At 33.3% G+C, this 26046-nt stretch overlaps 1 protein-coding gene across 7 annotated transcripts in view; it reads right to left on the minus strand.

Moving 5' to 3' along the window:
- LOC108909914 (disks large 1 tumor suppressor protein) overlaps positions 1-26046 on the minus strand; it is a 215581-nt gene that overhangs the window by 57625 nt on the left and 131910 nt on the right. For all 7 annotated transcript variants that reach the window (XM_023455318.1, XM_023455316.1, XM_023455317.1 and 4 more), the window contains 4 exons: positions 17901-18176; positions 15786-16007; positions 15482-15629; positions 10434-10545 (listed from right to left, as the gene is read on the minus strand). In XM_023455318.1, coding sequence (XP_023311086.1) covers positions 10434-10545; positions 15482-15629; positions 15786-16007; positions 17901-18176 — 758 coding nt within the window. The remainder of the gene's footprint in view (positions 1-10433; positions 10546-15481; positions 15630-15785; positions 16008-17900; positions 18177-26046) is intronic.

Here is a 26046-nt window from a genome sequence, read left to right on the forward strand (position 1 = left end):
AATAATATTGAATAATTTTATTTGAATTACTAAAAACCCTCTTAACCCGGTTATGATGCTTAAAGTAGCCTCATGTTTTGAAATGCTGTTTTTATATTGTTTACTTATAAGAGAAATGGACCGAGAAATTGAAGCGGCATAGACAAAGACGGATTGTCGGGGATTAAATTTTAGCTACCTGCTACAATTTAGTACAACCCGGTAACACAAAGTTTTTTTAAAAGTACACCTCATCTATGCCGATAATACATAATATAAAAATATTGAATATAATCACCAGTACTACATTTATTTACGATTTGCACATAATAAGCTTTTATTACTCTCTTTCATTTCTAAACAGACTATAGACATACCTATAAAAAAAACGCAAAAAAATTATGTTTTTCATTTTAATTAAGACATTGAGTAATTTTTTTTGGATGTACATACTTCAAAAATTTCAACAGACTTTCTTTTCACTATCGAGTATCATCGCCAACACTTGCTAATTAAATTTCGTCGATATCGTTGTTAATTCATCTACCGGTACTATTACCGTTACCAATTAACATCTAGAAACGTTGACAATCACTTTCTCTCGCTACTGGATCGACTAATTAAAACTTAAATTGGCGACATAACCTCCAGTAGATAAAAATCTATCGGCACAAAACCCAAGCGGTTTAAAAATCTTTGTGATACTGATCTCGATAACCGATACCTATCTCTTACTCCCGGCAGGCCGTAGTTTTACGCAATCTGTTGACATTCTACATTCGCTATGATATCGCACACTTCCACATCGTTGATAATACATAGCGTGGAATGACGGACAATTTCGTTTCAGCGATCGGCCTACTTTCCAATAGCAGGGCACGCAACCACAGTCTTATCTAAATAGGCGATGCGAAAAAGTGGGACAATATACAGCCTTATTTGAAAAAAAAATCAATGTGTCGATTGCTTTATAAACTTAATTGAGAATTAGAAACGTTTGTCAATAGTGTGCCTCAAGAAACACATGCAGAGACGTCATAAATGAATAAGAATGCTATTCACCGTTAAGGAGCATTTTGTCAATTAAAAAAAAACGTTGATATTGGTACATACACGTAGCTTATTGCGTTTTTGGAGCAAACAGGGGCACGTAAAGACCGTGTTGTGAATGTGTGCTCGTCAGCCGGTTCAATTTCGTCCTGTCTGCGCATGACGTCAACAGAGCAGAGCAGAGCAGACCTTCGTTTTGACAGCAATAGCTATACAGGGTGGGCCATTAGTGTGAGAAAGCAAAATAACTCCCTTGTTAGTCATAATACAGAAAAAAACCTTATTTAAAAGTTATACAGAATAAAGAAACCTAAACTACAAAATTAATTTGATACATACAGGGTGATGAGTAAAAACGGGACACGCCAAATATTACATTTTTTAAATGGAACACCCTATATATTTTTATAGATATGTATATAGAATGTATATTTATAGAATATACATATAGAACATATGTATACACATATACACATATACACATATATGTTCTATATACATATAGAATATATGTATATTTTATAGAATATCAACAGTTTATCATTTTAGTGCGAGGTTGCCAAGATATGTAGAAAATTCCTCGAATTTTGAAAAAAACATGACCTCGAAGAGGTTGTATTAACTTTCAACTAACTAACACTTGGAGCAAAAATAATTAAATTACACAAAGTATTTTAAAAATTATCCTGTAGCTCCGTAAGGGGGGGTCTTCAGGAAAATTTTTTATAGGAACTTGTCATGTTATTTTAACGTCCCCTTATAAATCCGGGAGATTGCCCACATACTCTGGGACACCCTGTATAGGTCGAGACCATGCAGATCGAGTAACCTATTGCCGAAACCAAACTACATAGTTTGAGTTAAAAGAGTCGACATTTATAACGCACAATATTTTGTAAACGTGACTGATACAACGAATTTAATATTGCAAAAAGTATAATAAATTATGTCGTTGAAATCTCTAAACTTCGAGTAGCAATGACAATGCAAAATTCATTAGGCGCAGGCGCAGCTTTATGAGTTAATAACAATTATTTTTTCACTATTCCAACTTTTGTTGTTTCTTTCCAACCAAATCAAATAATTTTGAATGAAAACCATCCTAAACGTAGGTATTGTATTTAAATTTTAATTTGTTGCAATTCAATACGCATTTAAATGTTAAAATTCAGTACTTAGCATTCTTGCACACCAGAACAAGTTATACAGGTAATAAAAAAAAGTAACCGAGTAAAATTATTAGTAACTTTTTTTAATAAATAAATAATTATGTTTAGCATACCTTATGTTCTTAAAAAAACCACATTTGAAAACGTTGCTTTCAACAAAATTATTCAGCTTGTGTTGCTCTTAAACGTACTGCAGACTTTTTCGTGACCTTTAGTTTAACTCTTGCAATAACAAAAATTATATATTTTCCTAATTTTCTAGCCACTACCTGGTATTCTCTAAAATTGTCAATTACTACATTAACTACGCGGGTAATGTTGCGAGCAGCATATCGTCTTAATAATTTATACACAATGGGAAATAAATGTCCACGTGAAAATTATGACTGTAATAAAGTTAAGATGAGACTCTTTGACATAATTACGGGCGGTAATATTCGTAACTATAAACAAAAGCCGTAAACGTACAACAATTAGGCGCACGAAGCGGTAATTACAATTAGTAGACCATAAAAAAATATGCCGGTGGCGAATTAGTGGAGCGGATACACAAAAAACCTAATAAACAAGAGGGTTCAGAAATTCGTTGCTGAAGTCAGTGCTTTAATAATAATTATTCTATACTAATAGGAGGCGTAATTTTATTTAAAATATATTTGTACAAAGTAAACATACATATTCTTCAATTCAATTTTACCTAATATTTATTTGTTTTTTGGCGTTGTCCGCTCCACTATAATCAGTATCGCGTACCGTGCTCCTAGACTAGAAAGTCCATTAAATTTATGTTTGTTTTTCTACAAGAACGTACTTGACTAACAAGTATATATTTTTTCCCTATGCAAAATGTGTGTTAAGTATAAAGCAACGGTACATCCACTTTAGTTTTTTTTAATAGTCCGTACCCAAATCGTGGTTTACTTCGGCACGAGCGAAACGGGAATGTTAAATTGGACGGGCATTTAGAAAGTGTCGAGATATATTTTTTTTAATAAATTTTAATGTTGAAATATGCACGAACGGTATAGTTTCGAGTTATAATTGCTTTTCATGTTGGAACAAGTGATCAATATTGTGATAAAACGCCATTGCGAGATGACCTAAAATATAACAAGAGTAAAAAAACTGCCAACGAATTAAAGTGTGACAAATTTTTTCGTATGCGTTATTTTGTTCATAAAATATTTTTGATTTAATACAGAAAATTAAACAGGAAAACATTTTCAGAACGAGAAAAATTCAAAACTGGGTGAAGGTTGTGTTTGATTACATTATTTAGAGGAACCAGAAACCATTAATAAATTATTCAAAAGTCTACATAAAGGAAATGGTGATATCTAATTACATAGGTACCAAGTTTTAGAACAGCTTTAGCTTAGCCTTACTGACTATGAAATGCATTTGTAAGTAACCACTTTATAGGCAAACAGCATAATTAAATTTATAAAGCTAGTACCGAGGCTAGTACATAATTAATTATTATTACTTACACAAGTCACATAAATTGTAGGCAACCAGTAAAACATCCCAAAAGCCGTACGGGTTGTCTATAACATCATTAAATCGATTGAATTTGATAAAAGATAATATTTAGTAATGATACATAAAAACATTGTTGAGTTATGGGGAAGAAAATAATAAAATGTAAACTGAGTAAATAATATTTAATTAGATTTTTATATAGCTTTTATAGCGTCACACTTTAGTAGACTGCATACAGACTAATACTTAATAGGACAAATAATATTTAGTAATGATACATAAAAACATTAATATTTTCAGTTCCGTTGACACTGTTTTGTACAGGGTGTACATTAAAAATTGCCAATAAGGGCTTCAGGTTTATCTTGATTTCAATTTCAAATTAGTTTTCATGGATTTTTTAATACAACTATTCTAGATACGTTTTAAGAAGCGTTCAGCCGCAGTTGGTGAATATTGAAGTTGTCATATTTTTATAAATAAGCATTTTTTAGGAATGATTTCTATTTAAGCCCGCAAAGAGAACTTTCATGAGGATAAACTTCCGTTTTAAATTTGCGAAATAAGATTAAAATAGGGATACTCGCCCTGGGAATTCGAAAAAGGTCGCAGGTATATACATATTTTTTTTTGAAAATCAACTAACAAATACAATTAGGTGTTTTTTATATTTCGCGAAATTTTAATTTTTCTTAAAAAACAGCATTTTGAATTTTGAAGACATGGGATGTTAGTATCAAATTAAAATTTAGATAGGCATAACTACGAAGAAAATTAATATTTAGTAAAATAAATGAAAACTGTTAAAATTGAACCAATAAATTTTCATATTTGTTGTAAAATGTAATGTTATTTCCCATTTTCTTCTAAATAATCTAAATTAAAAACTGACAAATATAACTTGGTGCAGTTATTTACTTTTCAGATAAGCAAAATTATTAAACTTTTTTTAATCATACAAAAAACTTTTTCACTTAGTATCAACGTTTAAGCAGTAATTATACTTATATACAGGGTGAACCAAATTTGATTATGGTTACAGGAATAAAATTAAAGATCCTGAAAGATCCTATGGACAAAGTTGTGACTCTATGTTGTGTAATCTGACTGAAAAAATTCTTGAATTATTGTGATGTAATTTTTTGTATTCTTTTCAAAACGAAATTCAAATCATTTAAAAAAAATCTTATCGAATGAAGTTGAACAACGTTCTTCAATACCAGAAATCTAGGTATTCAAGATATGTGATATTGTTAAATAAAATATCCATCTAAATAATCTTTTTTAAAAGTTTAATGTTTATATAACTTTTTTCTGTTAATATTTATTAATTCCATCTGAGAAAGAAGGTTACCTAATGAAATAATCCTAAGTAAAATGTGGGAACAGATTTTTTGTTGTTTCTTACCTGATGAGTCTTTGTCAAAGGAGAAAATGGAACAGCAAGAATACAAGATATTTCATTTGATGATAGTATTATTTTTCAACATCAATATATCAGGTAAGTGTTTTTATATTAATTATACAAGGTGTTAACGAAATAAGTACTCAAAATTTGAGAGCGTTTAAAACATGTCGAAATATAATGAAAAACGTAGTAGAGTTTTTGTCAGTGGCGGTCCCTAGGAGGGATATGGCCCCTTGAAAGGGGTAACTTAGTAAACAGTTTTTATTGCATAACTTCAAAACGGTTTAATATTAAATCACGAAATTTTGGGGTTGTATTACTATTTGTATGTTTTATAAATGGTATAATATAGAAATCAAAATTTGCTACAGGGGCATAAGAAAATGCGGAACCACGGGGCAAATTTTACAATTTTTTTTTGTACGCAATTTTTTCTAGTTCCTGAACCGAAATACGAAAATTTATCACATTTTGCATAAAAAAGGTACTCTTGGTAGATTTTAATAGCCGTTTTCTAGTAAAATCCATTTCAATAATTTCTTACGTGCTCAAAAATTCCTGCTGCAGAATAAATGTATCAAATTGTGACATGAAAAAATTACTATTTGTAACACTTGAGGTGTCATAGATTTTTGGTACCGTAACTTTAATTTTTTGTTAATTTGTTCGCATTGATAAAATCCAAATCTTTTGTCTAGTACCTATGTATTAAATAATATGGTTCAGTAAGGAATAAAATAACGGAAATGAGGATATTAATATAAAAGACTAATTCTTAATGACAGTCAATCAACAAATATTAGAACATTATATGACAAATATACACCGTAAAATTAGTAGTAGTAGTAGCTAATTTACTTTCCAGGAACGTGATATTGACTCGCGGCAATTTGTAAATAAAGACCGATTTCCTAACATACCTTGACATTTTCAGATCTATGAAATTTCCTAATACTTAATTCCAGATTTTCCATATTTTCCAGGTCAGTATAGACCCTGTTTATTATTTTTCCCATTTGGCCAGTGGCCACTTAGGTACATATTTATCGGTCATATAAACATACACCGAACTTAAAAACAAGGCGATATATTAAAAATATCCAGTAAGATAGCTGTAAGAGTTTATTCCCTTTATACATTTGACTTTCAATATATCTTTTGCACTGAGAGGGACCGTAGCCGAACAAGATTGTTTACTACACTACATTGTACTACTGCTCCATCAAGCGTAAATCAGAATAATTTTATTAATTCGATAAACAGCGAACAAAATGAACCGCGGTCCGCGATGGAAACCCCTGAGCGCCCACTACCTCGACGCCTTATCTGCGCACCAAAGTGTCAAACTCAAATGGGTATTGTCCAAAAAGATCAGTCTAACCAAATATCTAACACCGAAAAAAGCAGACAAATAAAGAATATTGTTTCTTTATTTATCTTGTAATAAATAAAGACAAAAAGTAACTTCAAACAATGGCAAACTCTATTAACGACTAATCCTGAAATAAAATTTTGTATTTCTAGCTGCATGCATGACTGCTTCCAGGAAAATAATTACTACTTTTTAATAATTAATGAAAATTTTAGAGAATAATATCCTGGTTTACCTGTACATGATGATTAACGTCCGTAACGGCAATTCCAAGTAAATTGAAACCACAGAAACGACCGATACTTAAAAGAAAAACACGAATTACCCTGAAACTCTTCCAGCATTCATTAATTCGTGAATCCTCGATCGGTGACTAACAGAAGCACCACCCGCACCGTACAGCACTCTTGTCGAAACAGACTAATTTGCATCACATTTAATATGAGCAGAAATAGTGACACATACCGCGGATATTTTCTTTACATGTAATCGAATACTAAAAGGAGTAATTGATAAATAGCGCCACGGCGAAAATGCCCGATCCCCAGCCCGTGGACACCTATACACTCGAGAGTACGTGAAAATTATAATAAATTAGACATCTGGGCAGAACTCATTGCTATTCAAAGCCGTGGTTTTGCTCCGGCTGAATGGCCGTACGACTCTCCAGAGATACAAGTCCATTGTCGGGCGACGTTTTAATAAGGGAGTTCCATTAATTAAGTACGCTGCTCGACGATGAAACTGTAACGTCCTCGGGCTACCGATAGGTGGCGCCTCAAGCTCAAATCTGCAGCGGGATGAATCGTTCGATGCGTTTTCGACTACCACAACTACAGAGTCCTCATACCTAAATGAATATAAGCCACGTGACCAGTAATTTTGTTTGAGACAGTAATTCTATTTCCTTCTAATGATACGTCAGAGAAATTACGACCTCCTGATCTGTTATTCTTATTTTCGCCAATAAACTATTTCTATACACAAATATTGAGCCTTTAGGCACTAAAAAAAATAAATAAACATTGTGTGATTTGTGTGTACTTCCATATACGTCACAATATGTTATTTTCACTGATTTCAGAATAAAACAAAATGCTATACTGAAATAAATGAAAACTTAGCCAAGCGTTATTAATTTTTAATTATTTATATACATTATAATCGGGTTTAATTTGTTTTTTACTTATATTAACGTTGGAACACATTTAAAATTCATTCTGTACACATAATTCATCTTATAATAGTTGTCGAAATAGTTGCAGTAACAATGCGTGCGCCGACTTGTGTCATTTACAATTAGAGACTGGTTTAACCAGTCGTAACCTGACGTCATTAGCAGAATGACGTCAGAAGCGAAGACGCGTCAGTTGTGAGGCTTTACGTTAACATGTGACAATGCCAAGATGAAGTTACAAACATATTTCTGCACCCAAATCGAGAAATGTGCATATTTACAACGCCTCCTTTTATAAACACGCCGAGTTTGTTTCATAGGGACTAAAATCGGGCCATCTATACCGCTGTTGCGTCAACGCAAAAACAACGGCGCTCGCGTTAATTAAAAAATCCGACGCCGACGTTCGTTTGTTTAATGCAAGCGCCGCCCGAGCTCGCTCCGAACGAGGCCAATATTTGCCTTTGCAGTTTCGATGGTACGACGTACTATAAAGAGAATGTAGCAATTCCCATTGAATTCTGGATTTATTTATTTATTTCTTTATTGCGCAGCCGACGGAGCTCGCTTTCCAATTGCGAGGACGAAACAAAAGGTTACTAACGGAAAGAGAAAAAAAATGGATACAGACTGAAACATCAAACAATGTTTTCCATAACAAATTTGGATCAAAATATTCACCGATATCTCTACCGCTGGTGTAATGTCTCAAAAATAAATCACTGTGTTCAGTTTATTTCAGAGAAATATTATTCTGTGTTAAGGAATTCTCCTTCAGATCATGGTAAAAGAGAATAAAATATTTTTATTTTTAACACTACACTTTAATTATATTAATTAATATTAATTGTCTGTCGCATGATTAAAGTACAAATGCCAACAGTTTGAGAACCCCTGATATAATGTTTACAATGTTGTTGTTGTGTTATTGTTGTTGTTCTATTTATTTCAGAAAAATTATTATTCTGCGTAATACTATGGCGTTTCAAGTAGTATTAAAAAGAAACAGAATATTTGTAACACTTCAGTGTTAATAATGTTAAATTTCTTATCTTATAATTAGAGCGCGAATGTCAACAGTTTGAGAAACACTAACGTAACTTTGGAGAACTGCAGTTTATTTCAGAAAAATATACTGCAATGAAAGATTATTTTGTATACAAATTATGTCTTAGATTGTAGTGGATATGTCAACAGTTTGGGAACCGCTGATGTCCCAAACATAAAGTGCAGTCATTGACGTTTCGAAATATTAAAAAAATGGACTTACCTAGAGACGTCTTCTGCACTGACAGCTCTAGGGGTGGATGGAGCATGGAGCGCCATGTTCGAGGAGTGTACCGAGTGTACGGAATCGGCGTAGCCATGGGAAGCTTTTGTAGCTAAAAAAAAATATTAACAAAGTTAAGAATCAACGAGAAACGAAATAGAATTTATGATCAAAAATAGCTATTTAGGATACAAGTGTGAAAAGTAAATCTTCATTGCACGAACATGAATAAGAAGCACGGGAAGAGAGTGTTTTTAAAAGCCGTGGGAACAATAAGTGACAATATTTTTTTTTTCAACCCCCGCCCAGGAGTGAAAAAAGATAAAATAAAGGGGTTTTTCAAGATAACTGAAAAGGGGTAAGAGCTAGAAAAAAAAGTTTCTTAAAAAAGTTATAGAGCATAAAATTCTACATAAAAATGGTCCATTGACTTTTTGTTGTACTATTAAAATTAACAGAGTTAGGGATACTATTTTTTTAAATTTCTGAAATCATCCCTTACTTCTAGCCACCCTAACTCCGTTAATTTTAATAGTACAAGAAAAAGTCAACAGACCATTTGTCTGTAGAATTTCATGTTCTACAACTCTTACAAGATTTTTTTTTCTATCTCTTACCCCTTTTGAGTTATCTTGAAAAAAACGTTTATTTTATCATTTCTCACCTCTGGCTGGGGGTTGAAAAAAAATACTGCCACTTATTGTTATTATATACCTCAAACTAACATATAAAAAATCAAGCAAGTTGACCAAAAGACTAATACCTATACATGAATTCATGAATATTTACAGAATTGGAGAACTGTGACACTTTGACAGGTGGTATTATTCGAGTGTATTGACTGAACCGATTGTTATAAAAATTTTAAGCAATCGTGGGTATCAAGAAAACGAAGATTGCTGTTTTTAAAGTTTGAATNTAAAACAAATAGTTTATGAGAATAAAGGGATTTTTGTAGGAACAGGGTTCCAGACGTGAACTTCATCGCACCCCATTACGATTCTTTTTTTTTATAAAGAGAACGAAGTTTCAAAGCAAAAACTTTGTATAACAGATATACTATAAATATTTACAGAATGAAAACAAAATATAAATCCTATGATATGATTCTTTCAAATGAAAACACTAACAACAATTCTCTATCAATCTCAACAAAATAAGTTATTTTTCTATCAAACAAGAAATATTAACAAATTATAAACAAAATATAAATTCTATGATTTATATACTGTACGCCGAACTGTATTTTTCTCATCTTCATTTAATATTAATTTCTTCTTTTCACCCCCTTTTTTAGGTTTCTTAACGTCTCCTTCATTTTTATTCTCTCTTAAAATTTTGAAAACAATGATTCGTTTACTCCAGTATATATAGATAGAATACATTTCCACCAAACCAATCTTCAGTTTCATGGGATGATCCTTTTCTAAAGCGTTATAGACATTTAATATTATCGTTTTTTGTCTGTAACTTAATACAGATTTTTTTGTACCCACAGCAGTACATCCGGCTTGCGAACATCCNACCTAGATACGTCCTCTGCACTGACAGCCCTAGGGGTGGATGGAGCATGGAGCGCCATGTTCGAGGAGTGTACCGAGTGTACGGAATCGGCGTAGCCATGGGAAGCTTTTGTAGCTAAAAAAAAATATTAACAAAGTTAAGAATCAACGAGAAACGAAATAGAATTTATGATCAAAAATAGCTATTTAGGATACAAGTGTGAAAAGTAAATCTTCATTGCACGAACATGAATAAGAAGCACGGGAAGAGAGTGTTTTTAAAAGCCGTGGGAACAATAAGTGACAATATTTTTTTTTTCAACCCCCGCCCAGGAGTGAAAAAAGATAAAATAAAGGGGTTTTTCAAGATAACTGAAAAGGGGTAAGAGCTAGAAAAAAAAGTTTCTTAAAAAAGTTATAGAGCATAAAATTCTACATAAAAATGGTCCATTGACTTTTTGTTGTACTATTAAAATTAACAGAGTTAGGGATACTATTTTTTTAAATTTCTGAAATCATCCCTTACTTCTAGCCACCCTAACTCCGTTAATTTTAATAGTACAAGAAAAAGTCAACAGACCATTTGTCTGTAGAATTTCATGTTCTACAACTCTTACAAGATTTTTTTTTCTATCTCTTACCCCTTTTGAGTTATCTTGAAAAAAACGTTTATTTTATCATTTCTCACCTCTGGCTGGGGGTTGAAAAAAAATACTGCCACTTATTGTTATTATATACCTCAAACTAACATATAAAAAATCAAGCAAGTTGACCAAAAGACTAATACCTATACATGAATTCATGAATATTTACAGAATTGGAGAACTGTGACACTTTGACAGGTGGTATTATTCGAGTGTATTGACTGAACCGATTGTTATAAAAATTTTAAGCAATCGTGGGTATCAAGAAAACGAAGATTGCTGTTTTTAAAGTTTGAATTAAAATTAATAAAACCAATTCAATTTTGAAACAAAAATCAAATTTTTCTAAATTTTTTTGCGTTCTCTTTTTTACAATTTTACATTTAATATTTCAAATGTCGAAAAAAAAAATTTTTTTGAAGTTTAAAAAATACGTTGAAAAACTTGATTTTTTAAATTTTGAAATTTTTTCGATATTTGATGAGTATTTAACGCAAAATAGTGAAAAAAATAACGCAAAAAAAAATTGATGTTTAAGGAGCAACAAATCTGCTGCTTTAATTTTTCATAAACCTTTGACGATTCAGGAAAGGAAAACGGTTCGACCGATTTCAAAATTTATAGGTCTCATGGGCGTGTATTGAGCTTAAAAAACCCTACAAACATTGGTACTTTTCGCAATATTTGCAGTGTTGACTTTCCAAAACAGCAGAAAAAGTAATTTTATGCACATTTTCAAATTAAGACTAAGCAAATTTTTTTCTCAAACATAGCAAAAGGTCCTTGAAGAGGATTGATTCAGGTTTCTAAAACCCACCTTTCGTTCGTTGTACAATCATTAGTTGACGAGATACCGATGATAAAAAAAAGGTGACTTCACTCATACCTCAATGAGAAATAATCGTACAAAATATAAAAAAAACAAACTGAAGCTGATGAGTCAGGCTGAGTGGCATTGATTAAGCCAGAAAAAAAGCCCATGTGCAGTTTTGAAAAAAAAAATGTACAATTTTTGCCTTGCATTATTTCTTTTGATTTCCACCGAGAGAGATGCTCAAAAAAGTTCATTCACGAAGTTAAATCCTTTCAAATATTACTAAAAAAAAAAATTTTAATGGGTTTATATTATTTGTTTTAATCATAAACCTTTTAACTTTTATCGCACAGGTTCTTATAAAAACCAATTCTTTACAGTGGAAATTATGTAAGAAACTGTCACTTTTGACACTATCGTAGGTAAAAACTCTTTTAAAACCCGTTCTACTTTTGGAATGGAAATCCTCAGGTACGTAAACGCTGCCATTTAAATCGGTTTAGTTCAATTGAGACATTACACTGCTTGAATGTAGGTTAATCAGATACCTACCTTATTAGACCATTATAACTTTATCGTTCTAGGTAGTGGGATCAAATCATTTATGTACTTATGTAAATGTGGAGTCAATTACTAACCGTTCAAGTGTGTGCAATACATTCGATTATTATCTGCAAAACTAGGATACTCGGAAGCACAGAAAACAATAATAATTTTACAAAATTTCGTATCGTCTACGCAATTTTCAAACTTTGAGAGGTATAACTATAAGCGGGGTTCATTTTTTTTAGGGGTAATGGTGTGTGCTCCCAGAGTACTAATTTGAAATTATCATTATAGATAGTCAAATTATAATTCGTTTTTTAATCTGTACTTAAACTCTTGTCTACACTAAGTGTCACACCTTTTATCATTTTAAACAAACCATATGATGCTTAACAGAGTGGCAGAGAACGAAACTGTAATGGAAAATCATTTTTAAGAACTAACTGCTTTCATATGTACCGCAACATGTTATTTCTAAGTCAAAATATTTTTTTGTCAATACGGATGAAGGGCTCAACATTAAAAATGTGTTTAAAGGACTGTGGCTAGTTTATGAAATTAGTATTAGTCTCCCCTGACATTAAACTATTTTTAGGTAAACTACAAAACATCAATCCACCTGATGAGACATGACAACAGGGCCGAATACGTCATTGATTCATTTTAGTTAATATATTATACATTATTATCTAACTTTAAATGGGCATCAGTTTTTTAGGGGTAATAGTACCTATAGTCCAGGGATATGAGGAAAATGCCATGACTGTTAAGTAGCCAAGAATCTGTAAAACCGACACACCATCAGGTGAAGTTTTTTAATAATTAACAATAAAAGATCTAAAGTAAACCAAAATATTACTTTTTTGTCTACCAGAAAAAAACGATAATTTTTATTAGAATGTGAAAGTAACCAACTTGTAGGGAATAAAAAAACCTTTAAAATGGCGGTTTTTTAAATCCGATACGATAATTTGTTGCTCGGGAAATGGAATATTACTAAATATACAATAAGTTTTGCAAAAGTCAACTTACGACTTTCATATTACATATATAGTTGTTTTTTGTAGTCCTTAATATGTGATTAAAATTTCAGACCGATTCAGCCAATAGTTTTTGCAAAATTCTAAATGTTTATCCCAGATGCATTATTTTTGCAATAACTTGATACGCAAAATGATCAAGATATTTTAATTCTGCGGGTGTCATATGAAAGAGAAAGACTTTTTTTATTGGAAGAAATTATTTTATTGCAAACAAATTGTTTTTTACCACTGCAAAAACGTACCACAAAAACACTGTCATTTTTGTGTTATAAACAATTAGAATAAATTTGTTGCTATTATATTTAGAGAGATTATTTTTCCATATTCGTAAAGCTGGTATTTTTACACAAATTAAAAAAAAAAGATGCTCTAACTTAATTTGGGGCAAAGTTAGACACTTTTTTTTAAAAAAAATCACAGCTACTTTGTTTATAACAATTAAGACTTCTAATAAGTGCCATTTCGAAGATAAAGAGCTAAAGTTTCTATGTGAAATTTTTGAGGGCGATAGTTTTGTAACAACTCTGAGAATGCTCCAAATAATGACTTCGATACAAGTTGACTGTGAGTCAGTGGAGGGGGAACCTACAAATCCACGAGCAAATTGATAGAGCAAGTTATATCTCTGGAACTTGTTGACAGACTTTGATGTTCTTTTTTTTAATTTGGGGTACCTTCTTGCGTACATCACAAATATGTATTTTGTTAATATTATACTAAAATTAACAGTCACCAGTCATTTATTTTCCTCATATCCCTAGACTGCTATGTGTTCCTCTGAATACGAATCTAAAATTCTTTATTTTTTAATCAAATAAATAACCGAGTTATAATTAGTTTTTTAAGATCCACTGTAACACTCAAGTATTTATAATAAGATTGTTGGCAAACTACAATGCATGTGGAGGGAGATAGTGCGGGTCAACTGTGACGAAGCGAAGACAATAATAATAATATAATAATAATATCTCTACTCCTCATTCTAACCACGAGAGTTAGCCCAGAAGTCGGAGACTTGTGCGGGAGAGGAGGCGGCACATTATTATTACGCAGGCCGCATTTGCGCCCAGGAACGACTTATGTTGGTAGGCCCTAACCACCATTCAGTGCAGGAATGAGGGAAACCTGGAAAACCTCATTAATTAGGGGGGTGGTCAAATGCCAACCGGTGTCAATCTCTCACATTGACCCAAGCCAACATTCCTCCACCCTACCACACCTGCACAGAGGGTGCCAATCCTCCGTACAAGCATAGCTAATCTACGGCCTACCGGCCGCGAGATTCGAAACCCGGGCAGATCGACACATCGATTTAAGTATTGACGCCTTAATCGCGGCGTATCCACAATACATCTAATTGTGAATTTGAATGTTTTTCATCGTTATTAAATTCCAAACGAACTCCGTATCCTGAGGTCAACATAGTTAAAAGTGGCAGGTTATATATTTTAGAGATTATGCGAGCTTTGAACGCCAATACGCTAATGTCGGGCGGGAACAAATTCAGAGAAGTGTTATAAAAAATCATGTTAGTAAACAGATTTTTGTGTATTTCAATTATCATTATTGATAGAAATGATTTTTGTTTGTGTGACGGACACTCACTCAAAAAAGTAACGAGCGCCAAAGAGCATTCTGCATGCGCTGCGACTAAAGCGCGCCGTTATTTGAGGTTACGCTACCTTGTCCAGCGGCGAGGCATGAAAATTACTAAAAAAAAAAGGTTAAAAAATATTTTTACGACGGAATTTGATAAAATAAATTATTGATACGTGTTTTTAAAGGTCAAAGGAAGCCTCTGTATAAATATGACCCCCACTCAAAGTTACATCCTGTATAATACGAAAAGAAGGTTAAAAAAACAAATTTTACGACGGAATTTTAGAAAACATATTTCCTAAAGGCCAAATGTAACCTAAGTATAAATATGACCTTCATTTAAGTTACACCCTCTGTTGTACTAAGTACAAAAAAGAAGACATTTATGTTAATTTCCCGATTTAAATTTCATTTTTCGGTACTTACACAACTGCGGCGAGTAGGAGGTATCTGAGGCGGGGGCGTTGAAGGCACTGTCTGGTTTGGCCACCACGAGGACGACGCGGTCCTGCGTGGTCTTCAGCGTGGCGACGGCATCCTCGTGAGTCACATTTTCCAGATTTACTTCCCCCTTCTGCAACACAAACGACAAAACATCACACTCACTGTAGTTTTCGCAGTCAAAGTAAGGCCGCTCTTACACCGCGCGACATAATGTCGCGCCCTCCAAAAGCACAAGCGACAAAACGTTTTTGGGGAAGAATAATTAAATTTTCAACATATCACTCACCACTGCGTCTCTGACCGCCACCAGCTTGTCGCCGACGAGGAGGCGGCCGTCCACCTGCGCGGCGCCGCCGTCCATCACCTTGGTCACGTAGATGCCGTTGTCGCCGGGGATGTGTTGGTTGCCGATGCCGCCGGCGATGCTGAAGCCCAGCCCTTTGTTCCCTTTCACCAGCTCGATCTCCATCAGGCGCATGTTGCGCGGCTGCCGCCTACGCCTCACACACTGAAACAAAAAATTCAAAATGAAGAGTTTTTTAAACTTGAAAAGTCTTGTGTAGAAAAATAAAACAATTGGGACATACAACCCGCTCCCTGCGGTTGATCTGATCGGAAATCGCGATCCCCTTCAAGGGGCCGTAACTTTCGGGACACGTCAACGCCAACTTGGACGCCTGTGGCAGATAAAAAACGGGCATGCCGAAACTAGCTAGTTCACTTGATTGATACGTTTCGGCTGTAATAGAACCGTTCGGGGAAACAAATTCGCGCTCGTGCCTTGCCTACTAGGCAATGAGGGAGAATTCGAGCCCAGTTAAACGGGGTAAATGAGACAAACGCTGAATGCAAATCGGAGGGGTAAGCGTAAACTGGTCACGGCATTCATCGTACAGGTAGATGAAGCGAACACTGACCTCCGTTATTTCCTTAAACTAATTTCTCAATTCTACGAGTTATGTATTCGAAATACACAATTCTAATATTTTTCAATTAAAAATGATACCAAATTATTCCTTTTTTTTACTAAGTATACTTTAAAGTATTATATTGAACTGAACATTCTATACCAAATATAATAAATACAAAAGCACATCCTGATACATTGAAATTGTTAAATAATGTATTTTTTAAAATAGAGTAGAAAATGCAAGAGCTAATAACAGAAAATATTATTTCTTGGTGTCATTTTGACAATACTCCTTACAAACAAACTTATTTCGCACAACATGTTGCAAATGGTATGAATAATTTAGAAACATCTTATGCTAATTCAGGACACTTTCTTTCAATTCAAATAAATTTAATTAATGAATTATCACGGCATGAAATTTTGTTGATGTAGAATAACGTGGTATTATTAGGTTTCAGAAAAATCACTAAAACAATTTTTCAAAACTTACAATGGTTTATACAAACATATACAATATAAATATGACCTAAAATAAAAATTGAGAGAGTTAGCCGAGTACGACCCTGTTAAGAGCCGCACCTCCCGAAGTGACCAGTTATCAATCAGCAACGCAAGTGGTTTCGCTTACGTTCCATATGGACAGCGGCCCAAAATGTACATGGGAATGAACAGATTTAAAAAATATATGTCAATTTAATGTAATAAAAAATGGCTTCCATTTACTCAATATTTCATATCAAATTTACTTAATTTCGGAATTTTAGAACAGAATTGAAAGCTGTTATTCGTCTACGAACCGTTTTAATGCTAACTTTATGTCTAACAAGTCGCATTAACGATCGTCAGAACCGGACCTCAGTCCAGTTGACGCACTATCTTTGCAGCAATGTCATTTCACGGCATTCTATGTTATCTACCTCCATAAAGCTGTAACAAGTGTCTAGAAAACCAGCACGCGATGTTTCCAACATTGACTTCCTGTAGACTTGCGTATCCTGTCGCTAAATATCAACTGTGTGGACTTCGTGCAATGTAAATAAACAATAATAAGCTGCAGATAATAATGGCTTGTATTAAGTAAAGTAGGTACAACAGATACATAGGCAAATACGGAATGCGATGAAGTTTGCGACTAGCTTACTGTTTTTATGATAAAATTTATTTTTAATATAAAATAGTTGCTGCGACTCCATGGGCGTATCATTTTAGAGGGTTCAAAAAATTATTAAATATAGATATAGATTTTGGTAAAAGTTAGATTATCCTTACAATTTTAAGATCTTCACGGTACAGAAATTAAAAAAAAAATAAACAAAATTGTCCTCTTTTGTTTCAAAACAACTTGAAAACCTGAACAGTTGGAGTTGGTCTAAAAGCAACAGAACGGCCTAAAACTTCCCAATTTTTCTATACAGTTCACGAGATCCTAATTTATATTGTTAAGTAGGCAAAATACCGAAACATTTTCAAAGATCGGCCTTTACTCACCAATTTGACAGTGTTGCCGGCCTTCTTGAGGGCCTCGACGGCGATGGCGTGCTGCACGTCAACCACGGGCACATCGTTCACCGACAGAATGGAGTCGTTGACCCGGAGGCGGCCGTCCATCGCCGCCGCCCCACCGGGTATCAGTTTGGTGATGTAGATGGCGGTGTCGTCGCCGATGTGGGGGTTGTCCGTACCGCCTGCGATGCTGAAGCCCAGGCCGGCGCCGCCCCTCTCGAGGATGATCTCCTCGTACTCCCACTCATCGTCGCCGTTCACCTGGAACAAAAAAAAAGCGAATTGAGTGTTGTAAGTGCAAACGTCAATTTTTATTTCAATATGGGGGACAGGAACTAACCGACAATTGCAGAAACTATTAGGAAGGGTTTGGGAAAGGGAAGAACAGCCAAAGTTGGCTTGGTTGGAAGCAATAATTTGTTCTATACATAAAAAATGATGTAAAGGCGAATACAAAAACTACAGGGGAATGGCATTGCTAAATGTGGAGGAAAAATTGCTGGATATCAAATGTGGTTTCAGACAATGAAGTCCAGTAGACCACATTTATCATCTACGAGAAATACAGGCAGAAGACTTCGAATATGGTAAATCAACGGTAGTTCTATTGCCTATGGCAAAATAAAAGGAACTATACAAGATTTCAGAAGAATTGGAAACCAGTAAGAAGATAAACAATATCAAACATTATGACAGAACAGAATAGTTTGAAGTTAAAACCGGTGGGAGACGAGAAAAGCCATTGTCATCAGTGTTATTTAGTTTATGCTAGAAAAAGTCATCGGGTATTATATACAACCAAAAACCTGGTGCCTGGAATTTGCAAATGATTTCGTAGTGATAGCAAGAACTAGAACAGAGTTAAAAGAGATAATAAAAAGAGTAGATGAACAGTCGGTTATAAGGGGACTATATATTATCGAAAAACGTTAAATATCTGGAACGGACAGAGGAGGAATATCAAAAAGAAGTGTAGCAGGTTTACAGAGAATGTTGAGAAATAAAAAGATAAAAAAATCTGAACAAGCATTACTGGAAATATGGGAGAGGGAAATATTGGGAAAAAGAGAAGAAGAAAGGATGGATCAGAAGAACAAACGAGAAAATAGAAGGCTTATATAAAGAGGCAAGCATAGTAGGTATGATAAATGCTCAAAGGTTAAGGTGGTTAGGACATAATGAAAGAATAACAGAGAAAAGGACACCAAAAATGGTAATGACACGAACAATAAAATAAAAAGAGGAGAGGACGACTGAAAACAAGATGGGAAACAGTGGTGGAGAAAGACGTACAACTGGAAATTGTTAGGTGGAAAGAGAGAGTAAAGAAGAAATGAAGGATAGTCAACTAAGCCAAGGGTCTACTAGGTTTGCAGGGCACATGAAGTCGATTCAATGGAGTCACCTTGTACACTAAGGCAAGATTTATGTAAATTTCATTCGAACATGACTAGATTAAATCTATAAGTATTTATGGGATGCACATGAGAATTATTACATGTCTTCTTCGACGTGGTACTCTATGTCGTTTCTAGAAATTTGAACATATGTAAATACCTCTAATAATGTTTGTTTATAGGCAGCAAGGTTGATTTATTCACTATTAATATGATCATGTTCTTATAAAAAAATAATTCGTGAGATCTGTTAAAAAAGCTATGACACCAGGTAGCATCATCCGCTTAGTTTTCTGCGCCAGATGTCCAAATATTCAAAATTGTATATATGTATATCCACTGCCTCTCATCTTCAGATCTTCCCCCACTACTCGACGCGTACCCGCGCTCGACCGTTTTTGAGCATATTTGGAGGAATTTTTCACCTATTTCGCATCATTTTATCGGAAAATTAGAATATACATTTTGTAGTATCATACTTCTACTTTTAAAATCCGGCCGAAAAATTAATATCGAACCATCCCAACGCATCCAGATACTTTGCAAAATAGTGCTCCAAAAAATTCAAATTGCAATTGTGCCAAAACTAATGGTCCGACAGCGCCTGCTTTGTGCACATTTTAAGTACATATAATTTATTACTTTTGTGCACAAGGTCAGCTGAACTGCTTAAAAAATGGCGGAGTAATGAATTTAAAAAAAAAAAACGTTAAATCTCCCGATTTTTCCGGGTTTTCTCCATTATCCGATCGGATCGATCGACCACTCGTTTTATTCGTATTTCATTTCTCTACAAATGGTCTGTATATAGCATTCAGATTACTTCGTTAGTTTAGGTTTTATAACCAAAAAAAACTAAAAAAAATGCATAAAAATGTTTATAAACAATTTAATAATGGTAAATTGGAGTAGGAAACATATGTATATATCTAGAGAGAGTCTTTTATATGATGGTACAGTCCGTTTGCTACAAGTATTTTTGTCACAAACAAAACCTCAAACGGAGAAAAATATAGTTTATATTTCAACTCTAAATATGCAGAAAGTTACAAAAATGAAATTACATACACTTTTCTATCTACTGGATGCTTTCTTGATCTTCCCCTTTGGTTGTAAGAGGCGGTAGTAACGACTACTACAAGTAATTTTCTGGTCTTTTAAAAAACTATGATATCTTTTCGTAATTTTTTTTTCGCAAATGTAAAAGTTTTTGAACAAAGAAATACAATAGGCCATGTGTATACGGATTTTACTCCGTGGGAGAGCTTTTGCAAAAAAAATACATTCAAATTAATAAAAATAACGTAATAAGTGTAGTATATTATATACATAACAAGGACTGTAATCCTATATTACATAATAAGTGTAGCGAAAAACAGTTTCCAAAAGTATTATGCACAATATTTTATCTACAACCGCGATTTTTTAAAAACACTTTAAAAACGCTACGCCCTTGTAGCCTTTTTATATGGTCTGTGTGTCGCGAAAAAGCATTAAGCATTAATAAAAATACTCTAATCGCTGACAATTTTAAAACCAAAAAATCTTCTTGGCTTAGATGTTCCAACCACTTTGGCTATGAAAAAGAACGTAAATATTAAAAAGATCCTCGAGAAATCAATCAGGGTTGAAAAATCCAACCCATTTTGTACCAGAAGAGATGGGCAGATTTTTTATGGAAGCATCGGACGATAAATTTTTAATGATGAAGGTAGGATTTGTTCCATTATTTGTTAATATTTAAGTTAACATCCCAAACGAGAAAATATCAGTCATATGATTAGCGGGAGATTATTGCCGAGAAGATTTGACAAAATTGATGTTAAATGACATCAAACAGGGTAACATTACGAGATGATTTCTAGGTTTATAAACAGAAATTTCGCCCTGAAAAAAAAAATCAAAGGAAATTTGCGAAATTAAAAATTACAATCCTGTAACTTTAAGAAAAATGAAGATTTTGTGTAAAAGAAAAAAATACCTTTCATTCGAAATTTCTTCACCACGAAAGTTCGTTAAAATAATTTTATATTATATTATTATTTACACCTTATCTAGTGAGTAATATCATTGTATAACAATGGTAATATCGAAGTAACATGTACATATTTCTATAAGATATTATAACCTCTAAATCAAGGTAAAATTTAAACGTTCAGTGATGAAAAATCCACCTAATATATAATAAATCTACATTTTCCCTTTGAACTGACTTGATTAATGCACCATGGGATCTAACAAATCCTTACCGTCTATTTCAGAACACCACGCACCGTACGAAATCATCCTCTATATTTAAATTTCGACTGAAGTACATCGGTTCGCGATGGTAGGATTTATAATTCCGCAAAGCACAGCGCATTATTCATAAGCTGCAAATGTATGGATTTTAGAGGATGAGGCTGGATTTTGATAAACCCGACAAAAAATCAAAAAATCTGAAAAATTGAAAGGCATGTCGTTTTCGGAGACATTGAGATTTGCATAAGGGAGAGAGTGCGATTCAAAGTGAAAGAAATAACTCTGAACTAAAGAGCAAGATCCTTGAAAAATAGTCTGAAAATATTCGATTTTTGTAAAAAATCAATTAACAGATTCTATATAAACAGATATTTCTACTAGCAGAAGGACCAAATGGAGAATACCTACATAAACTTAAACTAAAAATACGCTACAGTACAATCTAAAGACAGATGATGTTCAAACTTGCGGTTCAATGTATGACTAGACTGAAAGAAGGCAGAGATTGTGATGATAAAGCAGAATGGAGACCACACGAAGAGACCGAATAAAAACGGTTACAATAGCAAAAAGCAGAAATGAACCAAATATCAATGACCAAGAGGAACATGACATATGGATTAATTTGAAAATAAATAAGAAAAAATCGAACTATGGACAGATTTCTGATGCTTTTCTGAAAACTTCTGAAATCACAATTCCACTTAAGTGGAAGGATTTTTCCATAATCAATAATACAAAATAAAAGGTTTCGAATAAAAGTTATACCAAATCGATTTCATCACATTTTTAATTTTATTTTCCATTATACAGGGTGACCCGCTTCCTATAGGCGCTACCTAATTTAATTTCAAAAACAATATAGGGAGGGTGTATTATTAATTTTCTAAATTTTCCGTTGAATTTAGGGCCCACTTTGATAACAGATATTAGGTCTAAAACGTACCGTTTCAGTGATTAATGTTTTTTTTTTAAGTACCGTTGAGTGCAGCCTCGAGTGCAGCATTCTTCAAAATTTAAAATATTTCCAAAATTAAACGTGACAGAAAAATGTAGTTTTGACCATTCGTAAGAGAATGGAAAAATCTATCTCGTGCATTACTTATTTAACACATTTCAAATAGAAAAATGGTCATTATGCCCTTGGAAGCTACAAGTTTTGAATCATGGCTAACTTGATTTTTCTTTTAAAGTAATGTTACCTACGTTAAATTTGGCACGGAATTTAAATTTGATTTTTTTCGATTTTATTAAGATATATTAGAATTTAGGTCTTACAATGCGAAATATTCGAGGTTATTCAAATTTTCTGTTATTGTCCCAACAATAAAAAATGTATGTCACATTTAAATCGATATTTTACTTGTCCCCATTGTAAAATGTATTCTTCGCCTCGCACAATGTAACATATGCAAACTCAAAAAAAGAAAGCCTTAAAAGGCATTACAAACAAAATGTCACAATGGTAAACAATTTGAACAATTATTATTGCAGGTATATCTTTTTAATGTTTTTCTAACAGTTTTGTATATTTTTCTTAATTATTTTTATTATTATTACGCATTTTTAATGTCATATGCTAATTCAATATGATTCTACTCTCATGGCTTCCTTGACAAGAAATGTATTTCCACATTTTTTTAATATTTAACTAACTTTTACTATAAACAATTCTCAAATCATTTTCATAGTCCATTTTAATTTTGAAAATTACATTATTATATGCTATTGTCATGAAATAGGACTGTTCCGGTTAGCTGTGAATTTTAATTGGTTCTAGGGATCTGACTATCAACTGGGTGGGTTGCTTTAAGAGCAAATGAGAGCTCTCACTGAACCTCAGGCTGGTCGAGTCGACGTTCGTTCACGGTCTATGATGGGTCCGCAGAGTTTCTGCAGAGAAATCCGCCTTAGTTCCGGACAATTGGCCTCTCTGGATTTTACCCACCTTTTGATTCTGGCTCACTGGAACGCCCCGTATGCCCCGTATGTGTCGGCATGGTACTTTTAGTGGAATTTTGCTCCTTATTTAGAATTTTTCCACTCGAAATGAATTAATGCAATAAAGACGAAGAATTACGTTTAGTTTTGGAGATGCGTAAGCAATTTTCGAGGATGCTACAGGAATAGTAGAATGCCTGAAAGAAACATCTTTTGCTATCTTTAACGATTATCTTTAGTGACAGATTAACAAAGATGTACCAATGGGCACAAAGACAGACTAAATACACCGTAAACCCTAAACATACTTGTCCTTAATCCATTATTTCGTCATTCCACAACGCTATTTGTTTACTTTTCACGCCCAATTTTAAGATGGAACAAAACACAAAAATATTCACGTTCCCTTTAGATTCTGTAAATACCGGAAAGGTTCTCAAATGGAAACTATTAATAAACCAGATGTAAGACGGTTCGACATTTGATCATGGGCTAATAATACCGCCCCGGTAAACCTAAAACTATGCCAGAAGTGTCAGAAACGAAAGCGATCGTCACTTGTTCTCAACAAAACCCGCAAGTAACCAAACAACGAGGCGAATATTCAGGTACGCCATCAAAGAGGCTCAATGTCAATAAACACGTCGTCGCAGTGAAAAAAATTAGGCGATAAAAAACGCAGAGCGAAGTAAATAATAAATATGTCGGTGTTCGCGTACACTATTATTAACACCTCGGTTTACATTCTAGGAGTATTAATGTTTGTTTGTAATTTCGTAACATTAGAGCGACAGTATTTGCTTTCGAGACTATGTGTTAAACAAACAATAATTAGGACACATACGTAGCGTGGAAGAGACAGATGCTTTCGTCGATATGCTAATTTAAGTGGAAATCGAAACCGGCACAGGAATCATCTCAAATAGAAAAAAAAAAACATACCGGTATTAAGAAAATAATTAATATTTATCGGATTTCTAATTATATTAATGAAATGATAAGAGCATATTTTTCCAAAAATTTATGGTTGCGATTCCGGCAATGACAATATCAATGACGTGGAACTTATATTCGAAAATTATTTTACTACGTCACTAGAGTAGACGGATGTATAATAATTATGTCTACTTCTTTCATCAATGTTTATATAGAGTGGTCTTAAATTGTCTCTCGACATTTTTAAGGTCGATAGTTCGGAAAAAATAAAGATGCCTTTTTAATATGAAAAACTTTTCCACTAATGATATTTTTAAGAATAACTAAGTACTCTGCGAACTACGTCCCCGTCCAACATTGAATTACACCCACAATATCTAGTAAACACCTAAGATCATTCATCAGCAGAATCACCAAACAGACTGGTTTTGAACCAGAACAGAAACTGAAGAACGTTTTAGCTATTTGGATGTCTATTTATAGATATTTTCCGAGCATGGCTATGATTTAACCTACAAAATATGTTATATCTTACCGGTCTATGTCTGGTGACTCTGCTAACAGATGACCTTAGTCGTTTACTAAATATCGGAGGTATCGAGAGACGGAGCTATGGTTCGCAGAGTAGTTATTTCTCACAGTATCATTAGTTAGTTGATTGATTGAAAACAAAGTTCACCAAAAAATTTTATTGAAAAGTGGCAGTTATGCATTTATATTATCTATAAAGATATCTAGTAGATTGAGGAGCACTGATAATCAATATCTCACCTACACAAACTATTTTAAACTTAGACTTAGGGCATTTCGATTCTAATGCAATATTTTTCAAATTCCACATGTTCCGTAAAGGGTAAGTTTAAGGGGGGTGACTAACACTATTAAAAAAAATGTGCACTTTTTTATTTTAAAAACTGTTTTAGAAAAATTCAGGCTTACATTAGACTATTGATTATATCTAAAAAAAAACAGGGTTAAAAGGAACTATGACTGACAAGCAATTTTATTGCATGAACCGTTCAAAGGATCATTTTAGATGAAAAAACCGCGGAGTGCTATTAAATTAGAGGGTGGAAATTGGAGATAGGGGCTAAAATGCACCCCTTTCAGTTTTTTAATTGTAACTCGAAGACGAAGCAAAATTTCGCTGTAGTTCATAGGAAAAATTATTTAGAGAATTAAATTTCCCATCGAAATGGCTTATTTAAAAAATTTAAAAGGAAAATTTTATGCAAACAATCGTTGATCGTTTTTTTACTTTTTTTGACTCTATTTTTTTTTTAAGTAGAAGTAAACAAAGAAAATTGCTGTACAAAAATACTAGATGAGATTCCCTTCAAAATAATGCGGTTTCAAAAGTTTTTGGAGTAATATTGACTGAGTTATAACCAGTCAAACTTAAATATTTTTTAGATTTTCGTTTTTAACATAATAATGATTATAATTCTTATTATTTTTACAACAAATTGGTTCTTTACGTAATAAAAAATTATTTCAAAAGTTTTATTTGTTAATAATAATAAGAGTTTCATAACTGTATGAAACTATGAGGGATTTTTCAAATGAAATTACAGTTAATCATATTATTATTACTTATCTGGAATATGGAGATGTTT

This window comes from Anoplophora glabripennis, unplaced genomic scaffold, assembly GCF_000390285.2.
Source record: "Anoplophora glabripennis isolate ALB-LARVAE unplaced genomic scaffold, Agla_2.0 scaffold623, whole genome shotgun sequence".
Lineage (NCBI taxonomy): Eukaryota > Metazoa > Arthropoda > Insecta > Coleoptera > Cerambycidae > Anoplophora > Anoplophora glabripennis.